At 36.6% G+C, this 19,969-nt stretch overlaps 1 protein-coding gene across 1 annotated transcript in view; it reads left to right on the top strand.

Moving 5' to 3' along the window:
* COL19A1 (collagen type XIX alpha 1 chain) overlaps positions 1-19,969 on the top strand; it is a 173,201-nt gene that overhangs the window by 104,055 nt on the left and 49,177 nt on the right. Inside the window, exons 18-19 of the mRNA XM_053973303.1 lie at positions 1,193-1,240; positions 15,380-15,433. Coding sequence (XP_053829278.1) covers positions 1,193-1,240; positions 15,380-15,433 — 102 coding nt within the window. The remainder of the gene's footprint in view (positions 1-1,192; positions 1,241-15,379; positions 15,434-19,969) is intronic.

Here is a 19,969-nt window from a genome sequence, read left to right as displayed (position 1 = left end):
CTTAAATTCATTTCTAGAAATCTGGGTACTTTAAAAACATCATGATTTTCAGGATGCCTCAGTTCACCCTTACTGGGTCAATAAATATGTGTAATTGATTCTAAGATGTTTGAATTTGACCAAAGATACAACTCATGCTGAAGCAATACATGAGTCTGAGTAATTTTAATAATTTTAAAATTTTAATATTTCAAATTCTTAAATCAACAAAATGTAAGTTCTTTAACTGTGTGACATCTCTAAGAGTATGCAATATAACATGCAAGGCTTTTTTTTTTTTAATTATACAATGCAGAACTGTTACATATTCTTTGCTCATTACATTGAAAATTATTTCACATTTCTTGTTGCTATAATGGAAATTGGATTGCTTCCTCGAAGTAATTTTTTAAATTGTGTTCCAAGGTGACTCATGAAGAAAAGGGGGAGTGGGGGGGAATGACTGTTTAAATTGTTCTGAGATGTTATTTGAAGGCTTTGTGATTATACTGTACAATAATCAGATATAAAATTAAAGACCCAAAGCATCAGAACTGGTCTGTGATTTGGTCTCTGAAAAAGGCAGATCCTTGCACTGAGTTCAGACAGAAGGCTCACAAGTCAAGGATATATTCAAAACACTCAAAGCTCCAGTGCCTGTTCAGGAGAGACAGAGAGAGAGAGAAAAGAGACGCTAAAGTGTTTTGAAAAGCCAAGCCAGAATTGCCGAGGAAGCAGCACAGGGCTCGTTCTTAGGATCCAGCGAGCATAAGGCCTTCTGCTATATTTAGTTCCCTTTCCTTGCCTTCCCTCCCCCTTCAGTGCCTGTATTTGAATTTGAATTGTAGAGTAAGTTGTCTTTCATTTAAAATAACTTTTTTTGTCAATTTTTTATGGCATCCTAACTTAACAAGATAAATCACTTATCAATATTGTAATTAAATATAACTGTGCTTAATTAGTGCTGACTTACCTCTTCTTTTCCAAAGGATACGGCCTTTATATGATGGAATGTGATTAATAATTATTGTTTGTGCTTTTTCTTGCATCTTAATATAACATTGAAGGAGTTGTTAGGAATAGCCAATTTTTATTATTAGAAATAAATGCCTTGTCTTGCCATCTGGATCTTTGGTCTAGTCTTACTTCGATAGAAAAATAGAGGATGAGAATAGCATTGAATGTTTTAATTGTTTAATGTTTGTATTTTTAGGGTTTGCTGGAAGGTCCCCAAGGTCCACCTGGCAAAGAAGGTCAAAGGGTGAGTAAACTTGGTGAGCAACTGGTCGGTGTGCTAACAGCTTGATGTGCGACTTCTGCCTAAGCACTAATAAAAAATGGTAAGGTAGCAGCTGAGTATGAGGCATGCTGACAACAAACTGAGCCTTGACACTTGAGGTTTCTCTTCAGTTGAAGGAGATTTAACAATTTCAACTATCTAAAGTGTTTTAATGACTGGCAGAACAGATGTATTGTATTGTGTTTGACGCAGTATGTTTCTGCTGTAATTTTAACTGAAATAATATTAAAACTTTCAGTTTTTCCTTTTTTGGCAGGGGTGAACTATACTTTGCAACATCTAAGCTATATAAAGATAGGAATTTAGGGTCATTATCTAAAATATTAGCAGAAACCAGTCATACTGACCCATTATGCAAGTGTCATGCCCAACATATGTGTACAAAAGATACAATACAGTAAAGAGGACTGAAGGGTACGGGGCAGGGGGGGCAGAATATGCCAAATACATTAAATAAACCTTTGGTTATTTAGAATTTTAATATAATTAAGTAATTGACTGACTGGTTTCTCTATGTCCTGTTTTTACTTTCCCAGACTTACTGAATTTGATAATTCATTAGAGCAGATAACAAATATTTATGATTGTGGTATCACAGGAATTAATTCACTGTTGTAAATTTATAATCTAGTATGTTCCTAAAAGTTCGGGAAGATATTAAGACTCAAGCATTTCAATATTTTTACAAATAAGTGTGTGCCCAGTTTGCAGTTTTGAAGTTGGGTCTCAGTAATTCTTGGTTTATTTAGGCATCTTGATATTCAATATCACAGTTAAAATATCTGAAGCAAAAAGATTAAGTGTTTCTCATGATTGATCTTAGTAAACTACAGTGAATTTTTAAAGGCTAACTGAATGATACCAATAATAGTAATAAAGCTAACAGAGGACTATCTCTTGAACAAAATGAGTAATGACACATAGGCCCCAAAGCTATGTTTTATGTTGGTTGTTAAGTTTTAAAAATAGTACTAAAATCCATTTAAGCGGAACACAAAGACCCAAAAGCTGAGTTTATTTACGTTTCTCACTAAGGATTGAGAAGCTGATCAGAAAAAGTCTGTGTAGTAATGCAGAATTCAAAGTTGTGTGATGAAAATGTTAATGAAGCACATTTACTAGCATATCAACATCCTTAGTAAGAATTTTATAATTACCATTACTATTACAGTTAGCAATTAAATATACAGGATAGTGTGAAAAGATAGTTGTATCCTCTTTTAGTATATTTTAGAGTTGTTCTGTGGACCACTGAATCTGCAAAAAGACAGGTTCTCCTTTAGGAGCAGTTATAAACATCCTTGTGTTTTAGAAACTTCACTCTTGGAACTTCTTCATTTTTTATGCAAAATTTCAGAGTTAACATACTGTATTATATTTAGTGGTGGATGAATTGATTTGGAAATACTTTTTAATTTTTTTTCCATTTTGCAGTAGGAATTAGTGGGTTGATACTTTCATCATGGACATTTTCCAACTCACGCATAAAATTGAGCTGCTGTCACACTCCAGCCCCTATAAAAATGGGAGCACTGATGGTTTTGTAATCTCGCCATGCACACAGCTGCCTCGAGCCAAACAAGGGGACAGCAGACTGTGGAGTCTCAGCATCTGTCTTTATCTTTCTAGCAGGGAGATGCTCACAACAATACTCCTTCTGCTGGCCACTCCCGCCCAAGCATTAACAACATAGTTGGCAGGCTTAATTCAACTGCCATGTGCTTTTGCATTTCCAATACATTTAATTACACAATAACATACCATTTGTAACAAGATCTCTACTCTGTTTAATGACAAACAGGACAGTGCACATCTAATAGCTATTAAATGTTCCTTTTTATTCAATTATAGATGTCATGTTCCTCTGTTCTACTTTCAGCAGATCCTCCAAATCTTTCACATTATATGAAGTTATTGCTTTTCTCATGGGCTGTCTTTTGAAGATTAAAGCATATTATTGAGTGTGTAACTAGCTAATATTTTTTTCTCCAACATATTATTCAGACTTAAAAGCAATATTGTGTCCATTCTAAAGACTGGAACTGCAACATATTAGAGGAAAAAAAGCCACTCCAGAAACACTCAAAAGTATCTATTCGATTTGGATGCCACATTTTGAGAGCATGAACTTTTATTTTAAGTTGCCATTCATATACTACTTGCTATATTCAAAATTTAATCCACCTACATCTGGAGCATTTTTTAGTGTTCAACTCCTTTGAAAATTGGTCTTAGATTAATAAGGAGTTGAGAGGACAATCATATAACATGTAACTTACAGACCTCAGGATACATACACATTGAAACAAGGAAATGAGGAGAATTAACAGTGTTAATGATGATATTGAAGAAACATATAGAAGGCTCAGATTAGAGCTAGTGACAGGTAAATAACAATAGCAAATGAGTAGAAAAGCAAGGAAAACAGCATGCATTTGCATTTTCAGAGTGTTTTAAGTGAGGTTTATTATATCAGCTGAGATCAGAGTTTAATATTAGAACTACTAAGAAACACCAAAGGTGCCCTGTCCCAGAGTGGGGACTCATCTCCCTGCATTCACTAAAGAGGGAACTAGGAAAATTGTGCCCCTAGTGAGAAGAATAAGTCTGAATAACAGTATTTCTTCCACCTCACAGGAATAATCTGCACAAAAAATTACATCATAAAAGTGTATATAATAATTATTATAGAAATAGAGTAAGTGTTGCTATTATTATAATTAACATAAAGATAACTGAACTGTAGTTTTTGAGTTCAAAGTTGTATCAACTTTAAAATGCTTATTGACATAAACATCAAATTGTCTTAGAAATGCAAATCTACATCATTACTTAATTAGATGATGTCAGTGGTTTATTTATTTCAAGTATAAAGGGGATCAATACATTTTTTCAAATAAGGTGGTAACAGCTTTTTTCTGATAGATGCACTGTAGACAGAGTTACTGGTGTCATCTGAGCCCATGCATAATTATTAAAATACTGAATATGTCAGTCACTTTATGTGTCTTTGATATATTATACTGTATCTATAATATAGTAATATATTATAGTAGTATTTTACTACTGTATTGTCATACTGGGTTATCATCTTACTCCCACATCAAAGAGCAGTTTAGGTTCTTACTTCTTTAAATGATGGTCAGCAATGGAAATTGGTGACAGAAGTCTGTGAAATATCTTCTATCTTAGCTGGTCTCACTGGATGCTTTCCAGATATCCTAAAGAATAAAAAGATTTGCAGAAAGCAGTACACTAGTGTGATGTGTTTACAGAAATGTAGTGTGGGGAGATCATTCAGAAGGACAGAGAAGCCCTGAAAATTCTAGTTTTGCACAGCATTAAAGGACCCTTTATCAGGATGGCCAGGTTCTATTTTTTGGCTTTATCTAACAGAAAATTGCAAATTTGCTAAAAGGTTTCAAGTAACGAAGTCTTGGAGAACAATCAGTGTGATGATAAATAAAAATTTGATTCATAATCATATTACTTCTCTCATACAATTCTAGTAGCAAAATGCATAAATATTTCTTTTCTGAATCAACAAATGGATTAATAATCTAGCATTTATCAAGAGTATTGGTTGTGTCTGTAAGAGTAGACTCATCAGTTCCCATTCTTTCCTCACTTGTGACACCTTTCCCTCTCATCTCCATTATCTCTTCTCATTGTGGCTGGCTTATGCAGGAGAGCAGCCTTTGTGAGCAATGGGTACAAATAATGATCTTCAGACTTGTATATCTCATTTCCTTTGCACAGCACTAAAAAGGGAGGAACAGAGTTTTGAGATCAAGTGAACGAATTTGTTTTCAATTCTACATGGTTTACTACCATGTTTTATATACACAAAAGAAACTTCCTAGAATTTTTAGTAGCTCTACAAAAAATCCTAAAAGATATTTAATGATTCATCACATATTGTCCATCCTTAATTAGACTGTTATTCTGAAGGCCAAAGTAATTGTCATGGCAGAGGATATCATAACCTGGTTATATCACAATCTGGCCAAATTCAAAGAGCACATAGTGAATTTATTTCTGCTTCTTTAATCAACCTGAGACTTATACAATACTCTATTTAAAGGGCTGTAATAATGTCATCAGTGAATGTAGTTAAATTTTGTGTGAGCATGTCCTTTTGTTTCTCCTTTTGCCAAGATACCCACTGCCATTCACCACTCACATTTGTTAGTCAATGTTGTGTTTTTCTGTGGGCTCAAGGAGTCCTCAAACATTTGCTCTTCTTAAAAAAGTCTAGTGTTTCCTCTTGTTCTACAAGTAATGCCTTTGTATAGCATTTTTTAAGGTCCTTAATGAAGTGGTTTGTGTTAGACATGAGACCTTACTCAGCAGGAGTTTTGGGTTTTAGTTCTGGTCACTGAAAGAAATGGGCCAGTAGAAACAGCTACTCATTCCTGCATGAGAAATACTAGACTGCTCTGTGGGCAGGCACTACATTCATACATAATTTTTCGGTGTCCATCACATTGGCTTCAGGCATGTTACTGCTGCAGCAACTTGATACTATTATACAACTGCTCAGAATGACATCAGGAGCTTCAAGGGGTAATTACACATTACTCAGAAAAGTCCCTGGTCCAATATTACCAACCCACAAACAATACTAAGATTGGGTACTAACCTAGCATTGCATGGAATTTAAACCACAGTGGACTTCCACACCAGTTTCCTGGATTCTTGTGTTGTGCAGAACTATTACTTTTCCCAATCATCTTGCACTTTCTAGGTAAGCTCATCTTTTGCAGAAGTCCAGTTTCAACTTCAAAGAACATCAACAACAGACTCTGCAAGTCTCCTTGAATTTTTTCTTCCAGTGTTTCTTGTCAATCACACATTTCAAAATACGCATTTTATTTTACACTGAGCATGTATCTAATCCTTCATTAGCTTCCAGCACCTGGGTTTTTAATTAAAAAAACCTCTTCTTTATATTGAAGAGGTATTTAGAGTTTTTTCTCTACAATCAAATCACCATTCCATTAATTTTTGAAATAATTCCACTAGGGTCCTTCATCTCCCATGCAAAGAATTTTCTGAAGTCTTCAAGTAATTTTGCCATGTTGCTGTGTATTCTTAAAAATTTCTGCTACCAGGCTGCATGGAGCTTTCCAGACTCTGACTTTACTATATTAAATGCAATGAAGTTTGTATTTCCAAAATAATATTCCAGATGTTTTGAAAAGTAATGCTTCATTTCAGTTGGATATCTTTGTAGCAGGGATTTTTTTTTTCTGAAAATTATTCCATTTTTAAAATATAATACTTCAGTGAATTGCAAAAATTTTCTTAACGTGAAGGATCAAGGCGATTTTATTAGACAGCTATGCTGTGAAATCAAGACAGGATGATTTTGCATTCTCAGCTGGCCTCTAAGAAGAGCCAGGCCCAGCATGCAGCTGAAATACACAGCAGTTTGTGCAGCAGTTTCTGCTTCTTTACAGTCCTCTTGATGCCTTCTTGAGCTCCTATGCACTTTTTCTGGGATTTTGGCAGTTTTGGGAAGCCTCTGAGGACACTGAGGATGCCTGTTGCTTCCAGGTGAGGCTAAGGTAAGGGTGGCTCTGGCAGCTTCTGACAAACTCTGCCAGCTGTCCTTGAGCAGCAGTGGAGGTCAGGCCCCTCCTGGCCTGTGCCAGGATGAGGACTCTGAGGAGCACTTGGTGCAGCCATGGCAGAGGCAGCCAGGAGATGCAGCAGGTGGCTCAGCAGTTCGTGCAGGAGGGCACAAAGAGGCCAGCAAACCTTCTCTGTCCAGCATGCACTCGCTTAGAGATGGTGGTCACAAGGCACAGGACCCAAGAGCTACTGAAGGAGCACTGACAGCTGTTTGCTGTCAAACTTTCATACCCAGATGGAGGACACAGCTGTCTAAGTCCATAGAGCCACACACGTTACAGTCCTCTCTGGATTATTTTGAATATTCATGGTGACTGGGAGAGGCTCCTGAAAACTGGAAAAGAGCAAATATCACTTCTATCTTCTCAAAGGAGCGTACAGGGAACTACGGGCCAATAGGCTTCTGTCACCCTTGCTCCAAGAATGACACAAGAACAGACAAGAGACCAAATTGCAAGAGGAGAAAAAGAAGTTTTAATACAAAGTATTCTCCGGCTTATATAGACTGATAGGATGCATTCTACTTGATTGGCTAGTTAATAAAAACATCTTTCTCACAAAAGTCCTTAAGAAGAACAGAAAAACAATGTGGAAAAACACCACCTGCAGATTGTTTATACTAAGAAGTTATCACATTCCTACAACTGCCTAAAAATTCACACAAGCCACTGTGAGAAATGATTACTGTTTCTCTCTCCCTGACCAGGCTGGCATCCACAGCCTTCAATCCCTGGCAGTATGAAAGAGGAAATCTTCCTGAAAACCATTTCCAAACACATGGAGGACAAGAAGGTGATTGGGGTAGTCTGCATGGACTTATGAAAGGAAGATTTTGCTTGTCCAAATACATTGCTTTCTACTATGATGTGATTAGCTAGGTGGATGAGAGGTGAGCGGTGGATGCCAACGTCAGCTTTAGCGAAGCCTTTGACATTATCTCCCATTATCTTCGTAGACAAGCTGACAAAGTACAGGTCAGATGGGTGGATGGAGAGGTGGATTGAAAACCATCTGAAAAACAAGGTCCAGAAATTTTTCATTAGTGGCACAATGTCCACTTGGAGATGAGTCATTAGTGGTGTACCCCAGGGCTACTCCTAGAGCTGGTACTGTCCAGTGTCCTCATTAACAGCCTGGACAATGGGGCAGAATGTAGCAGAGAACTGGGGCAAAAGAAATCAAGAGCAAATCAAGTTCAACAAGAGCAAATCCAAAATTCAGCATCTTGGGAGGAATAACCCCAGATATGAGCATACACTGGAAACAAACCACCTGGAAGAAAGCTTTATGTAAAAGAACTGTTTGGACAATAAGCAGACCATGAGCCAGCAGTGCATCCTTGTGGCAGAAAACTGGCCAACAATATCCCAGCCTGCATTTGAAAGAGTGCTGCCAGCAGGTCAAGGGAGATACCCTTCCCCTTTGCTCAGCTCTGGTGAGACCACCTCAAGGCAGGTACAGACTTCCTCAGGGGCACCAAGGTGCAACTGGACAAACTTCCATGGAAGCAGAGACTGAAAGCTGGGACTCTTCTGCCTGGAGAAGGCTCAGTGGGAATCTAATCGGTGTGTAAATATCTGATGTGAGGGAATAAAGAAGAGGGAGACACATTCTCCTCAGTAATAGCTGGTGACAAGAGGCAATGGGTAAGAAATTAAAAAAAAAAAAGAAAAAAGAAAAAACAAAACCCACAAAATTATATCTCAACACAAGAAAGCACTTTATAATAGTGAAGTTCATCAAATACTGATGCAGGCTGCCTAGAGAAGTTGTGGAGTCTCCATCTGTGGAAATACTAAATAGCTGAGTAGACACAGTCCTGGACAATTGATCCTGCTTGAGGACAGGGATTATCCTAAGTGATCTCAAGGCTTTCCTCCAACTCAGACAGTTCAGTGGTTTTTATGTGACTAGCTCTAGCTTATTCTCAGCAACAACTTCATTTTTATGGATTAATACAATTTTTTTAAAGGTCTTTTATATGTATTTAAACAGATTATTTCTCCATCATGGTGGTTTCCCTGGTTCCAGTGGTGAATCGGGTTCAAGCATTTAAAAATCTTTCTACAATATCAGAGCCATATCCTTGACTCTATATTCCTTGGGATGTTGCAGGTGTCCTGAAGTAAATATTTTTGCAAGAACTTCCTTATTTCCAATAGTTGTGTTTATAATACCAAATACTTCACTTAAGAGGAAGTTATTTTAGCATTATCTTAGTAATAAATTAAATACCTCATAAAACTAAGAATCTGTTCTCATATCTAGTATTTCAACATTGATTTCACTAAAATTACATGTTTGGAGGGACTCTGTGGAATTGCAATATTTGCCTTACGTTAATAATCAGCTTGCTCTCTGAGATTACAAGTTTTTCTAATCAAGCATGAGCAAAGTTAGTTTGACAGCGTGGAAAATCTTCATAAATAAATGGATGGAGAGCTGTTAGATTTTCTTTACATAATTATTTAGCATGGCATCAAAATTAATTTCAATTCAGATTGCATTTATCTGATTTATAGAACTTAAATATTTCTTTGACATAATTTCTTTTCTGGTTCAGTGAGTAAATGTTGTACTTAACCAATTATGAAACAAACCTTACAGAACAATGATAATGTCTGCATTGCAGGTCAGCCTCCTGGCACAATGCAAAACATTTTCTTCACAGCTAAATCTCTGGAGTTTTGGAATCTCTTTTAATCTTCTCAGTCCTTGACTTTGATGTAAGTTGTTTTTAAACAGGCAAGGCTCCAATCTGATTTCATCTTTAAGTCAGAGTTCTGTATGTTCCTTCACTCTGACATTTAGCAGTCCAAAAATACTTAATGTAAAATAGTTTTCCTCCCAGAATGTCTCTACCTTGAAGTACATATCCAGTAAATTAGGATAAAGCTTAAAAATATTTATTTTTCCCACTTTGGCATTTAAAAATGGAATGAAACAGTTGTAATTTAGAATGCTGAAAATAGATTTGTCAATCAGAAAAATTCTTTTTTTTTCCCTTGTCAATTTCCACTGTAGAAATTAAAACGTAACTTTTAATGGAATGGCAAAAATGGTATAACTTTAAAGAGGCTCTTTTAGAATTTCAGACTCTCTTCCAAATACTCTATTATTAATATTTTTTTTAATGTCTGTTGCCCTGTTCTTTTGAGAGTTTTAAAGTTCTTCTAAAAGTTTTCTAGGCCTTCTGATGTTTACATATTTCTACTGAATTTTCTCACACTGTTCATATAAACAATGATTGTTTTGCATTCTTCTTCGTGGGTGGAGAGAATTGATGGACTGTTGGTTTGACCAGAGTGGTTGGAGAGGTGGTAATTTCATCCTCCAATCCACTGTCACTTTTGATATTCTATATATAGTGGAGTCAGAAAATAAAATCTCTCTTTTGGTTCTTTTTCTTCCCTCTTTTACATAACACACATCTGTGAGTTATTTTGTGTCATATTGTGGCGAATGTCTTTTAGGCAAAGGTATAGAAATATGAGAAAGAAATATATCTAATAATAAAAATTAAGGTATAAACTAAATATAGTTGAAAACTATTTGAGTGGTTTTGAAATAAAATTGGACTTTTATGGATACACTTGAAAAATTGTGATGGATTTTGTCTAGCCATTTTTTGGCAAAAGAGATCATGGCATTTGACTTCTTGGCATTGCTATGCCTGTTTAAGGACTTTTTTTGTTTGTTAAATACATTTCAGTTTTATGTAGCCTGGCTAGGAATTCCCTTTAAGCATTTTATTAATGTCACAATGAAGAAACTAGAGATTTTGTAAATCATTCCTAAATGATTTTGGAAACCCAAGATTGAGAGCAGGAAGGCTTCTGCATCAGTGAGGGTCTCCCCACTGACTTTTCTCCCAAAACAGGGGATTAGGCTCTGTGTGCTCTATTCTTTGTGAGCTGTGTTTCTGTGGAAGTTTTTAGTGGGGTATGATGAACAGACTTGCACTTGATTTCTGCCAATGTTTTAATTTTCATTTCTTGCCTTCTGGCCTTATTTCCTGTGATTTTGTTCAGGTTTAACATTTAATACAGAGGTTAATTTGCAATATGCTGGTTGCCATAATACATCCTCAAGGCCAAAGTTAATAGGATTGAAGAAGGAATTGTACATTCAAATCCTAACACTGTATTACTGATGTTAACAAGGTTTCATTTTCTGCAATATAGATTTTCAATTTAGGAGAGAGGCTATCCCAGCTCTTGCTGTAATCTGAGTTAGTGTAGGCACTGGAATTGGCACTTGGCTGCTTGTTGGCAGCTTTGGGCATCTGGAGTTTTTAACTGCCCAGAGCTCAATGTGGCTGTGTTTAGGTACTCAAGGTGCTGACAGGCATCTGTGGGTCAGGCACTGTGAGGGGTCTTTAACTCCCCACTCAACTCCTGTTTTGGTTATATCTGTGCCTTTTTAAGTCTGGTTATGAGGATTAACCAAGAGAATCATAGTTTAGCTTGGCAAAAAATACTACATAAACTTCACTAATTTTGCATAACAACTACAGTAGTTAAGATTTTAAAGGCCAGATTTCTACTTTCCCTAGAACTACTTCTTGTTTTGAAATGTGATGATGTGTTTCAAAAACCACTAATTAGCACCTTCCCTTGAAAATTCACATGGGTTTATTCTAAGAACTTTTACCTTCATACTAAATTGTAGTCTGTATTAATTCCATAAATCATGTCAGTATTCCTACATAACTGCTTGATTTTATACTTAAATAATCTGCAGCTTATTTTTAAACAGTAGGATTAGAGATCTTACTCCTCTAATGTTAGAGAGATGTGAATAGATGGATATAGCATGGTACAGCAGAGGGTTACAATACAGATTTTGAATTCTTGCACTGTGTGCTGGACCTGCAGCAGTGCCCAGGGACAGCAGTCAGAACCAGAGCACAAATCTTATGGAAGGATGGCCAGAGCCTCTCTTCTGAACAGCTTTCCATCTCATGTCAGGCAAAGCTCATCAAGTCATTTCAATTCACAGAATGGGTGAAGGAAAAGAGAAATAAAGAATGCAGCTGACCACATACTTCAGCTAGGCACTCAGCTGGGTTTCCTGAAGCATATAATCTCTCGTTTACTTTATTTTTAGTATTTTATCTTTTTTTGCCCATAGCCAAGCAGTTGATATTTGAATGATTTGTCATTTGAATGATGTAGCTGAAGTCTGTCCTTTGGGAAAGAGGAAAGTAGCCTGCTGTACAAATGAGTTAGGGCAGGAGTCAAGGGAGCAGCATCCAATATCAGTAACATTTAGAAAACTTTTTATCACATTGTTTGGCAGCAAAAATATATGTGGCACAAAGGAAATAACCAGCAACTGTTTTGGTCTTCTTCAGGTATTCTAAGTAGCATTAGACAACTTGTTGACACCACATATTGTTTCTAAGTGAATGTAGGTGGCATTGCATTTTTTATTTAGTTAAAGGAACAATATGATTCCTAGGACATTTATTTATACTTTGAGTGGTTTTATAACCTCAATATTTGCTCAGTGATCTAAGCTAAATGAAGGTAACAGGCTTCCTGTGTGGGCTATCAGCCCTCTGCACAGCAGAGTGGCAATAAATGCAGCTCTCTCATGGGGCTACCAAGAGCCACAGCTGAGCAGGAGATGGGAACTGTGGCTCTCTGCTAAGCCCACTCTATAAACCAGAGAGGGTACTGAGATGTTTTTTACTTCTCTCTTGCCAGAAGGATGACTCAAAATCAAAATGTAAATATTTAATCATGGTCTGCCCAAGGCAGCATCATAATGGGCTCGTCAAAAACATTCTTCTAATTGTTTTAATTACCCTAAACAAAAACATAAACCAATTTTTTCTACTTACACTCTTACTATAGTATATATATATACTTTTTTTTCCCCTGCTGATGCTGAGAAGTCAACAGAAAGTATTCCTAACATTGAAGTCTCTGTATCTGAAAGTCATTGCTGAAAGGTAGTGGCCTTTCATACATTTTTGTATTAAATTTAAAATACCAGACAGTTTACAAAGGTGCTTGGAGGCAAAAATAGGATTTTTATTACTCTACAAAAAGCTTATGCCTCATACTGATCTGTGCAGTTGTTTTGCATGCAACATTGCATAATGGCTAATAATATAATGATGGGATAAAAAGTGGGGCAAATGTTTCCTCTGTGTTTCACTGGGTATGTGTTCTAGTAATTAATAAATGCTGGTGAAAAATAACTACCCCCAATTTTTTTATATAACTTGTTTTTGTTTTATTGTTTTTTGGTTTTTTTCTTTTTTTTCAGAAAGTTCATCAAGTTTTGTCTTTGTTATAAATCACATTTTAGTTCATCTTGTAAACAGAGATAAAATTGCCTTCCCAACATATTCCATGTTTTCCTGTGTAATTAACACCTCATTCACAGTTGTGTCTGCCAATCAAAGCCCTGTCTTCTTCCTCCTGACACTTCCTTGATACTTTGTTTAGACGGCTGTGACTTTAAGTGTCACCCTCAGGATACTTTAGATAAGTTCAAACAGGAAAAGGAAAGTGCTTCAAGAAGTCAACACTGTAGATCATTATAACTCGGAGGGACTATTTTAAAACTATGGAGTAATTTATCTTTGTTTATTACATTATTACCTCTCAGTCTATTTTTCCTACTTTCTAAGGGAAGTTTACTGTTTCTTTTTTTTTAAGTCAGGAAATATCAGTTTCCACCTGTATTTCCGGAACAGAGATCAGTCCAAAAGGATAGATGTAGCTGTCTGCAGCCCCCTTTGCTTGTGCATGTGTGGCCAGGCAAGCTTCTCAGTTGCTCAGTGAACAGCATCAGTGAGCTGACCAAAGTCAAAACCTGCTCCACCTTAGCCCAGCTGAGCTCCCAGTCCTAGCTGGTCCTGGGGCAGCAGGGACAGTGTTACCAGCACAGCATTGGATGTGCTGGGGGTGCGTAGTAAGGGCCAGTAGAGCCTTGAGCCCAGTCTAGGCACCTGGTACTGTATTTTGGTTCTAAAAATTTACCCTTAGCTGCCCCAGTTACAGCCCTGCATGTGTAAGTACTGGTGGGATTAAACAGCTCAGCACATAACATATGTCTCAGCTAGTTAAGACCCAGGAATCTGGCACTCCAAATATGCTGAGGTGGTTTTGTTTCCTGCTGACTGGCTGAGGACGTTCATAGGTGGCAGTGTACATGTTGTGTGGCACAACCCAATGGCTGAAACACATGCACACAATCTTTGTTCTGTTTCTTCTTCAGCTTGAAGGGCTTGAGATACCTACCATTCTCAGGAGAGTCCCTGGCTTCTAGGCAAGAGGTTGCCCTGGAGAGCTGCAGGGTGTGAGAGAGAGGGATTTTCCACCCTTACTGACATCCCCTCAGCATAGATCAAGATTAATGAAATGCACAGCATGAGAGAGCTTTCCTACAGATCAGGGCTCTCACCTGGAAATAACAAAACTAAATTTCACTTTCTGTTCCTGAGAATACTTCTGTAGTCTATGTGACACTCTTATTTAATAAACTACAGAAGCAAACTTAGAAGTAGGGAGCATAGCTTACAGAAATATCCCTATGTGTTAATTGTGAACCGTCATCCAGCATTTTATTTGTTTCACTTTTTAAGTCAAGTTTTTACCAGGACACCCCCCTAATGCTTAACATTAATGTACATTTGCCATATGCAAGGGAAAAGTTTACTCTTAATGGATATAGCACTTTTTTTCTTTGCCCTTTGCACCTAGATATTAGTTGTTCTCAGCTGTTGTTTCCAAAAAATGTGCATCAGATTTCAGCTTGGCAATAAAGATGTTAATTCCTGTAAATTACTTCCATTTTTATGTTGATCTTCCTAAAAAAAAAAGCATATGTGAAAACAGTTGTTCAAGCAAACTCTGTACTAAAAAATTGTAATAGTTACATATGCATGTGTTTTTAGAAACTGAGTGCAAAATCTCCTTTAAGCAGACTTTTATGGACTTTATGTTTTAATGCAAATGATTTTGCATGTGCATTATATATACACAGATGGTAGTAATTGCACAAAGAAGGTGAGTTGTTTTTGCAAATAAATCTCTGGCTTTTGTGCTCATTATCACATCCCAGAGAAGAAGGTATGTGTGTTTGTTAATTGGGTTATATTGCACATATGTACATCCCAAGCTCCAGTGTATTCATACAAATGTAATTTCTTTACACCTCATCAAGGTACTTTGTTAATAACCCTATCAATGTGCACTGATATTTGAGACAAAGCTTTAAAGTGTGACCGGGATGGAGATGCAAATATAGTTTGTTAAAACTATTAAAAGCAACCCTAGAACTACTCACATTAGATAGAATTGCAGTGACTGATACAGAGTGTTCATTTTGGATGGGTTTTTTTGCTAATACATAAGGCAAGAAATCTTTTCTTAAAATTCTTATTCCAAATCAGTCCCTAACCACAGCATTTCTAAATGTCTGTTGTAATTTTTTTGTTTCCAGGGGAGACGAGGCAAACCAGGCCTTCCAGGAAAACCAGGGCCACCAGGACCTCCTGTGAGTAACGAATGAGGGGAATGGGAAATTTTCACTCTGTCCTTGGACTCTGTTAACTCTTTTATAGCAGGTTACTGGATCATAATTATAGTTCAAAATAATTGATCTGTGTGTACTCTGCTGTATCAAACACCCACTACTGGTAGCCTTTTGTTGCAGCATAAATAAAAGGACTGGGTCTACAAGTAGGAGGGACTACACAGGAGGGAAAGAACAAGATGGAAACTTCAGCGGAGGAAGCAGAAATTGGCATTTCAAAGAAAGACTGGCCATGTATGCTAGCTGTGAATATTGTGCATTCATTCCCTTTGCGAAATGCATGATGCTCTGTAGAAGAAGGGATAATTTCTGTCTCAGAGGGGTAATTTGAAAGATGAAGGACTCTGTGAAGCATGTGCCAACTGTCTGAATGATGGGAAGGATTATACCCAGCACTGGAATGAGCACTCAGCTGTAGTTCAAATGAGTTGACTGAAGAATTAAAAAGATTAAGAAATACATGACTTTATGAAAGGATTTGTAATATGAAGAACTAAAGGGTTTAGCTCAGATCTAAGAGGTTTGGGACTTTCTTTTTCTTCTCTATTAAAAAAAAAATATATAAAGGATTTAAAATTCAAATCAGGCATGAATGTATATTAGTCTTCAATGAAAGCAGCTTTTTTTTTGTTAGAGGAAGACTTGGTCATATTTGTAAAATTCTCTGTGCATTGTATTATAAAAATGCTGTCATGCATAAATGCAAAACAGCTATTTGTGGATTAAGTAAACTTCTGCTGCTTTACATTCTTAATATAAAACAAAAAACTTATAATTCCTTCTTTTGCTTGCCTGGATAAAGGCTAGTGCTTTATGCATCTGAACCCTTGAGTCAGATGTTTCAACCTGGTCTTATATGTAGAGAAGAGAATAATGCACTGCTGCACGGGATACAATGACTAAAATGAAACAGATGTCATCTACCCTCATCCAAAACAAAAACTGCATACATTTCAGAAATAATTTTTTCTTGCAAAACATGTTCAGAAAGAGGCGTTTATGATGGAATTCATTTATCCTGCATAAAACCAGTTAAAAATCCCTCCCTTTCACTCTTTTCCCCTGCATGCAATCATATTGAAGCCTTGCTTGTTTGAGTCTTTTGCACAGTCCTAATGATGAAATGATCTTGTAGATTTCAGGAGGCCAAACAGAGGAAAGGAGTGAGGCAGAATCTTTCTTAATACAAGTGCCAAATATAACCTTTAAAGGATAAAAAAGCAAACTATAGTAGAGGTCAATGTTAGACCTAATCTACTTAGCTTTTTGTGAGCTAGTGAAAAGCTGTTTCTGCGTTACAGGTTTCTGCCACCCTAGATTTGCTGGCAGGTCAGGCTTGTGAAGATGTATGATCCTTGACAGCTATACCAGAAATCTTGAGAGGAAGCTAAATTGTGCTTCTATTACTGAGATATATCTCAGATTTTCTTGCAGCAAGTGGAAAGCTCAACTTTGTCAGCATGGCCATGTCACTACAAGGAACTCTGTATTGGGTAGTAGCCTAGTACTACATAGAGAAAAGCATTCCTTAAACAGCCATGGCCTAAATATTGGTTTAAAGTATTTGTTTCTGGTGTAACTCTCTTGATACACTCCTCACTTTGAATACAGCTATACCACCATCTTGTGTTTCTCTTCCAAGGCTGAGAAGATAACACATAGAAAAGGCATACTCTAAAAGCAGCAATGCCTGCTAACGTGCATTGGCAGGATCCCCATATTTCAAGAGCCACAGCTTGTATGCACCAAAAAAACTTTAACAGGATCCATCAGTCCCCTTCTCTTTTTCAAGGCTCAAACTATATTCAGTTTTGCTGTGCTTCCAGTTACCCTTCTCTCCTAATAATAAGCAGCTGCTTTATGCACGTGGTTGCATTGTTAGCCCTTGCTCTGGCTTTTCCAAAGTGCAACAGAACAGTCACACCTGCAGGGTGGTTGCTGGCATAACTTTGGCCTACACATGGTACAAAGTGGTTAATAGATGGAATATGTAAAAATTAGACTCTCCAGTATAAAAAACTTCGGGTTTGGGCTGATGTTTCAAAAAAAAAATGGAAAATTTGTTTTTGAGAAAAAGGAGATTCAGTCATTAATTGTTAGGGCTAGAGCATGCACTGTGTGTTTGAAATTAATAAATTTATCTAATTTATTTTTCAGTTTATGCCATGATGTTGAGTATTTAATTTAGATATTAGTACAGTCAAGTGCTCAGTACTGACAAAAGAAAAAAAAAACAAACAACCAAAAACATAAAAGCTGTGGTAAGAAAATACAATACTCAAGGTATTTATTATCAAGGACAGTCCTAATAACAATGTGCACATATAGGGATTTGTGGGGAAAAGACTGGGGTAAAATTAAAGAAAACTGGAAAGTTACAAAACTTGCAGTCAGCATACATGCTGTGCTTTCATGTCACAGGAGTGTAAAAGCACCTGCTAATAGTCAAAAATCTACTTGTAGTATGGCAGCATTTAAGACTTTTCTAACCTTCTCTCAATATCTCATTTTTTTTCTTTTTTTTTCCCTAACCTAATTTCTGGGGATTTTTTTTTTTTCAGTAAAATTAATGCTTGGTGTGAATTTCTAGTCCCTTAACATCATCTGCATAGCTTTGGTTAAAAACCTTTATCACTGTCAAAAACATAGATTGATTGGCATCTGGTAATGAAACTACTCACTTAAAGTGGGACTTTCTATGAAATTTCTCCCTTTCTTTTGTGTCATTTTTTTTCCTTATGCTTTCTTTTATGTTATTTTTTTTCTCTTTGGAACAAATCCTGTGCTCACAAAAGGCAAGGAGTCAATGAGGATTTTTATTTATCAGCTATAAAAATATTTTTGTAAATTTATGGGATATATTCCTCCTCTGTATTTGTTTAAAGTCTATTTACATATTATAGACTTCTAATGTGTTCTTTGATTCCCTTCTGGTTCAAAATTGGTAGGATGCATCCTTGCTGTCTGCTGTTGTTTTTGAGTACTATTCTGTTATTTCAGTACAGGAGAGCCAAGATGTGTGCTCACACCCATCTCAATCCAGCGGGTAGCAATTTGTGCTGAATACAAGAATCCAAGTAGAGCAGCAGCTCCCTCTAGTGCTTTTTGACCTTTTCTCCACTTTTCAAGCTCCTGGATAGCAGTGAAAATCATCTGTTAAACACACTATTCACTTTGCTCTCACAAGCATTCTGAAAATTGTGATTGTAAAATCAATATCTCTGTACCCTTCAAATGTATTTTATGTATTTGCCTACTTCCATTTTCTTCTAAAGTCTTCTGAAAGAGAGACTGTCACATGCTGTTACCTGCTCAGCATGGCTCTTCACTGAAATTGAAATGCTGATTTTAGGAAACAAAAAGAATTACTATGATAATAGGATGCTTTGAGGTTGTAGGAATAGCATTTTGATCAGACTGCAGAACTGAGCTGATTGCTTTCTTCTGCCGTAGCTGCTGACTAAAAGTCTATAGGATGCAGCAACACGGACGGGGTCCCTGATGTCTGTCACTGTTGAGCTTGGGGGTTTATTGATTATTTATTTTTACCTTTAAATGAATCAGCAGGTATAGCTATTTACATAGATGGACTAGAGAACAGAAAAAAAGGAGTTTTACTCATTTTTCCAATGAGGGTTAACTTTATCTTTCCTGTCCTAATTTTCTCTGCCTCTACTGGAACTGTTATGACTGGAGAACTTTCATTTCTTAATTGCTCCCATTTTAGTGAGTTAGCTTGTTTTTAAAACCAAGAGTGCTAAGCTAGAGTTGTGCTACAAACTTGCACCAATATAACAAAAAAATTCTTTGAGATGAGTCTGACTTTTGCCCAGTTATTCTTTAGCAGAAGTGAAATGTTATCAGCACTGGTTTGTAAAGTTTGGAAGCATGAGGACTGCCTGTTCTGGCCAAATACAACCTTGTCCAATCTACCTGTGGCAGAAATGGGAAAGAAACTGAGGGTGTGTTAAATCACAGGCTAGTAAACTGTAATCACAATTATTCATTCTTTAAACTGATACATCCAAAGCTAAACTATTGTTTTCACCCAATAGATGGAATTTATTCATTTCACAATTACTATACCTTTTGAAGTTCATCGTTCAGTTTATCATTTACCTTTGCAAGAGGCTGAATTTTATATTTTTTATCTTCTCAAGTATTTTTGCTTGGAAGATGAGCTTTGTGTTACTCCCTAAAGTTTTAAATTAAAATAGGGTTTCATTTTTGTCTGCATTGCATGTGATGCAGTAGAGGAGTTCACTTGAACTTCTTCATTTAATTACATACACTTTTGGTGTTGTAATTCAATACATATGTCAGTGTCCCCAGATTAGTTATCTTAAGTAGCCAGCAGTTCACCTTGGAAATTTCATTTCCTCTGCCTTAGGAAATATTGTCATTCCCCTACCAATATTTTGGGAGTGAGTGAATGTTATTGCTTAATTACAATAAAGAAAAAATCAAAGCAATGATAAGTGAAAATTGTCAGTAGCA

The sequence above is a fragment of the Vidua macroura genome, chromosome 3 (assembly GCF_024509145.1).
Source record: "Vidua macroura isolate BioBank_ID:100142 chromosome 3, ASM2450914v1, whole genome shotgun sequence".
Classification (NCBI taxonomy): domain Eukaryota; kingdom Metazoa; phylum Chordata; class Aves; order Passeriformes; family Viduidae; genus Vidua; species Vidua macroura.
Note: the sequence above shows the minus strand (reverse complement) of the source record. Positions and strands in the feature narration are given on the sequence as shown.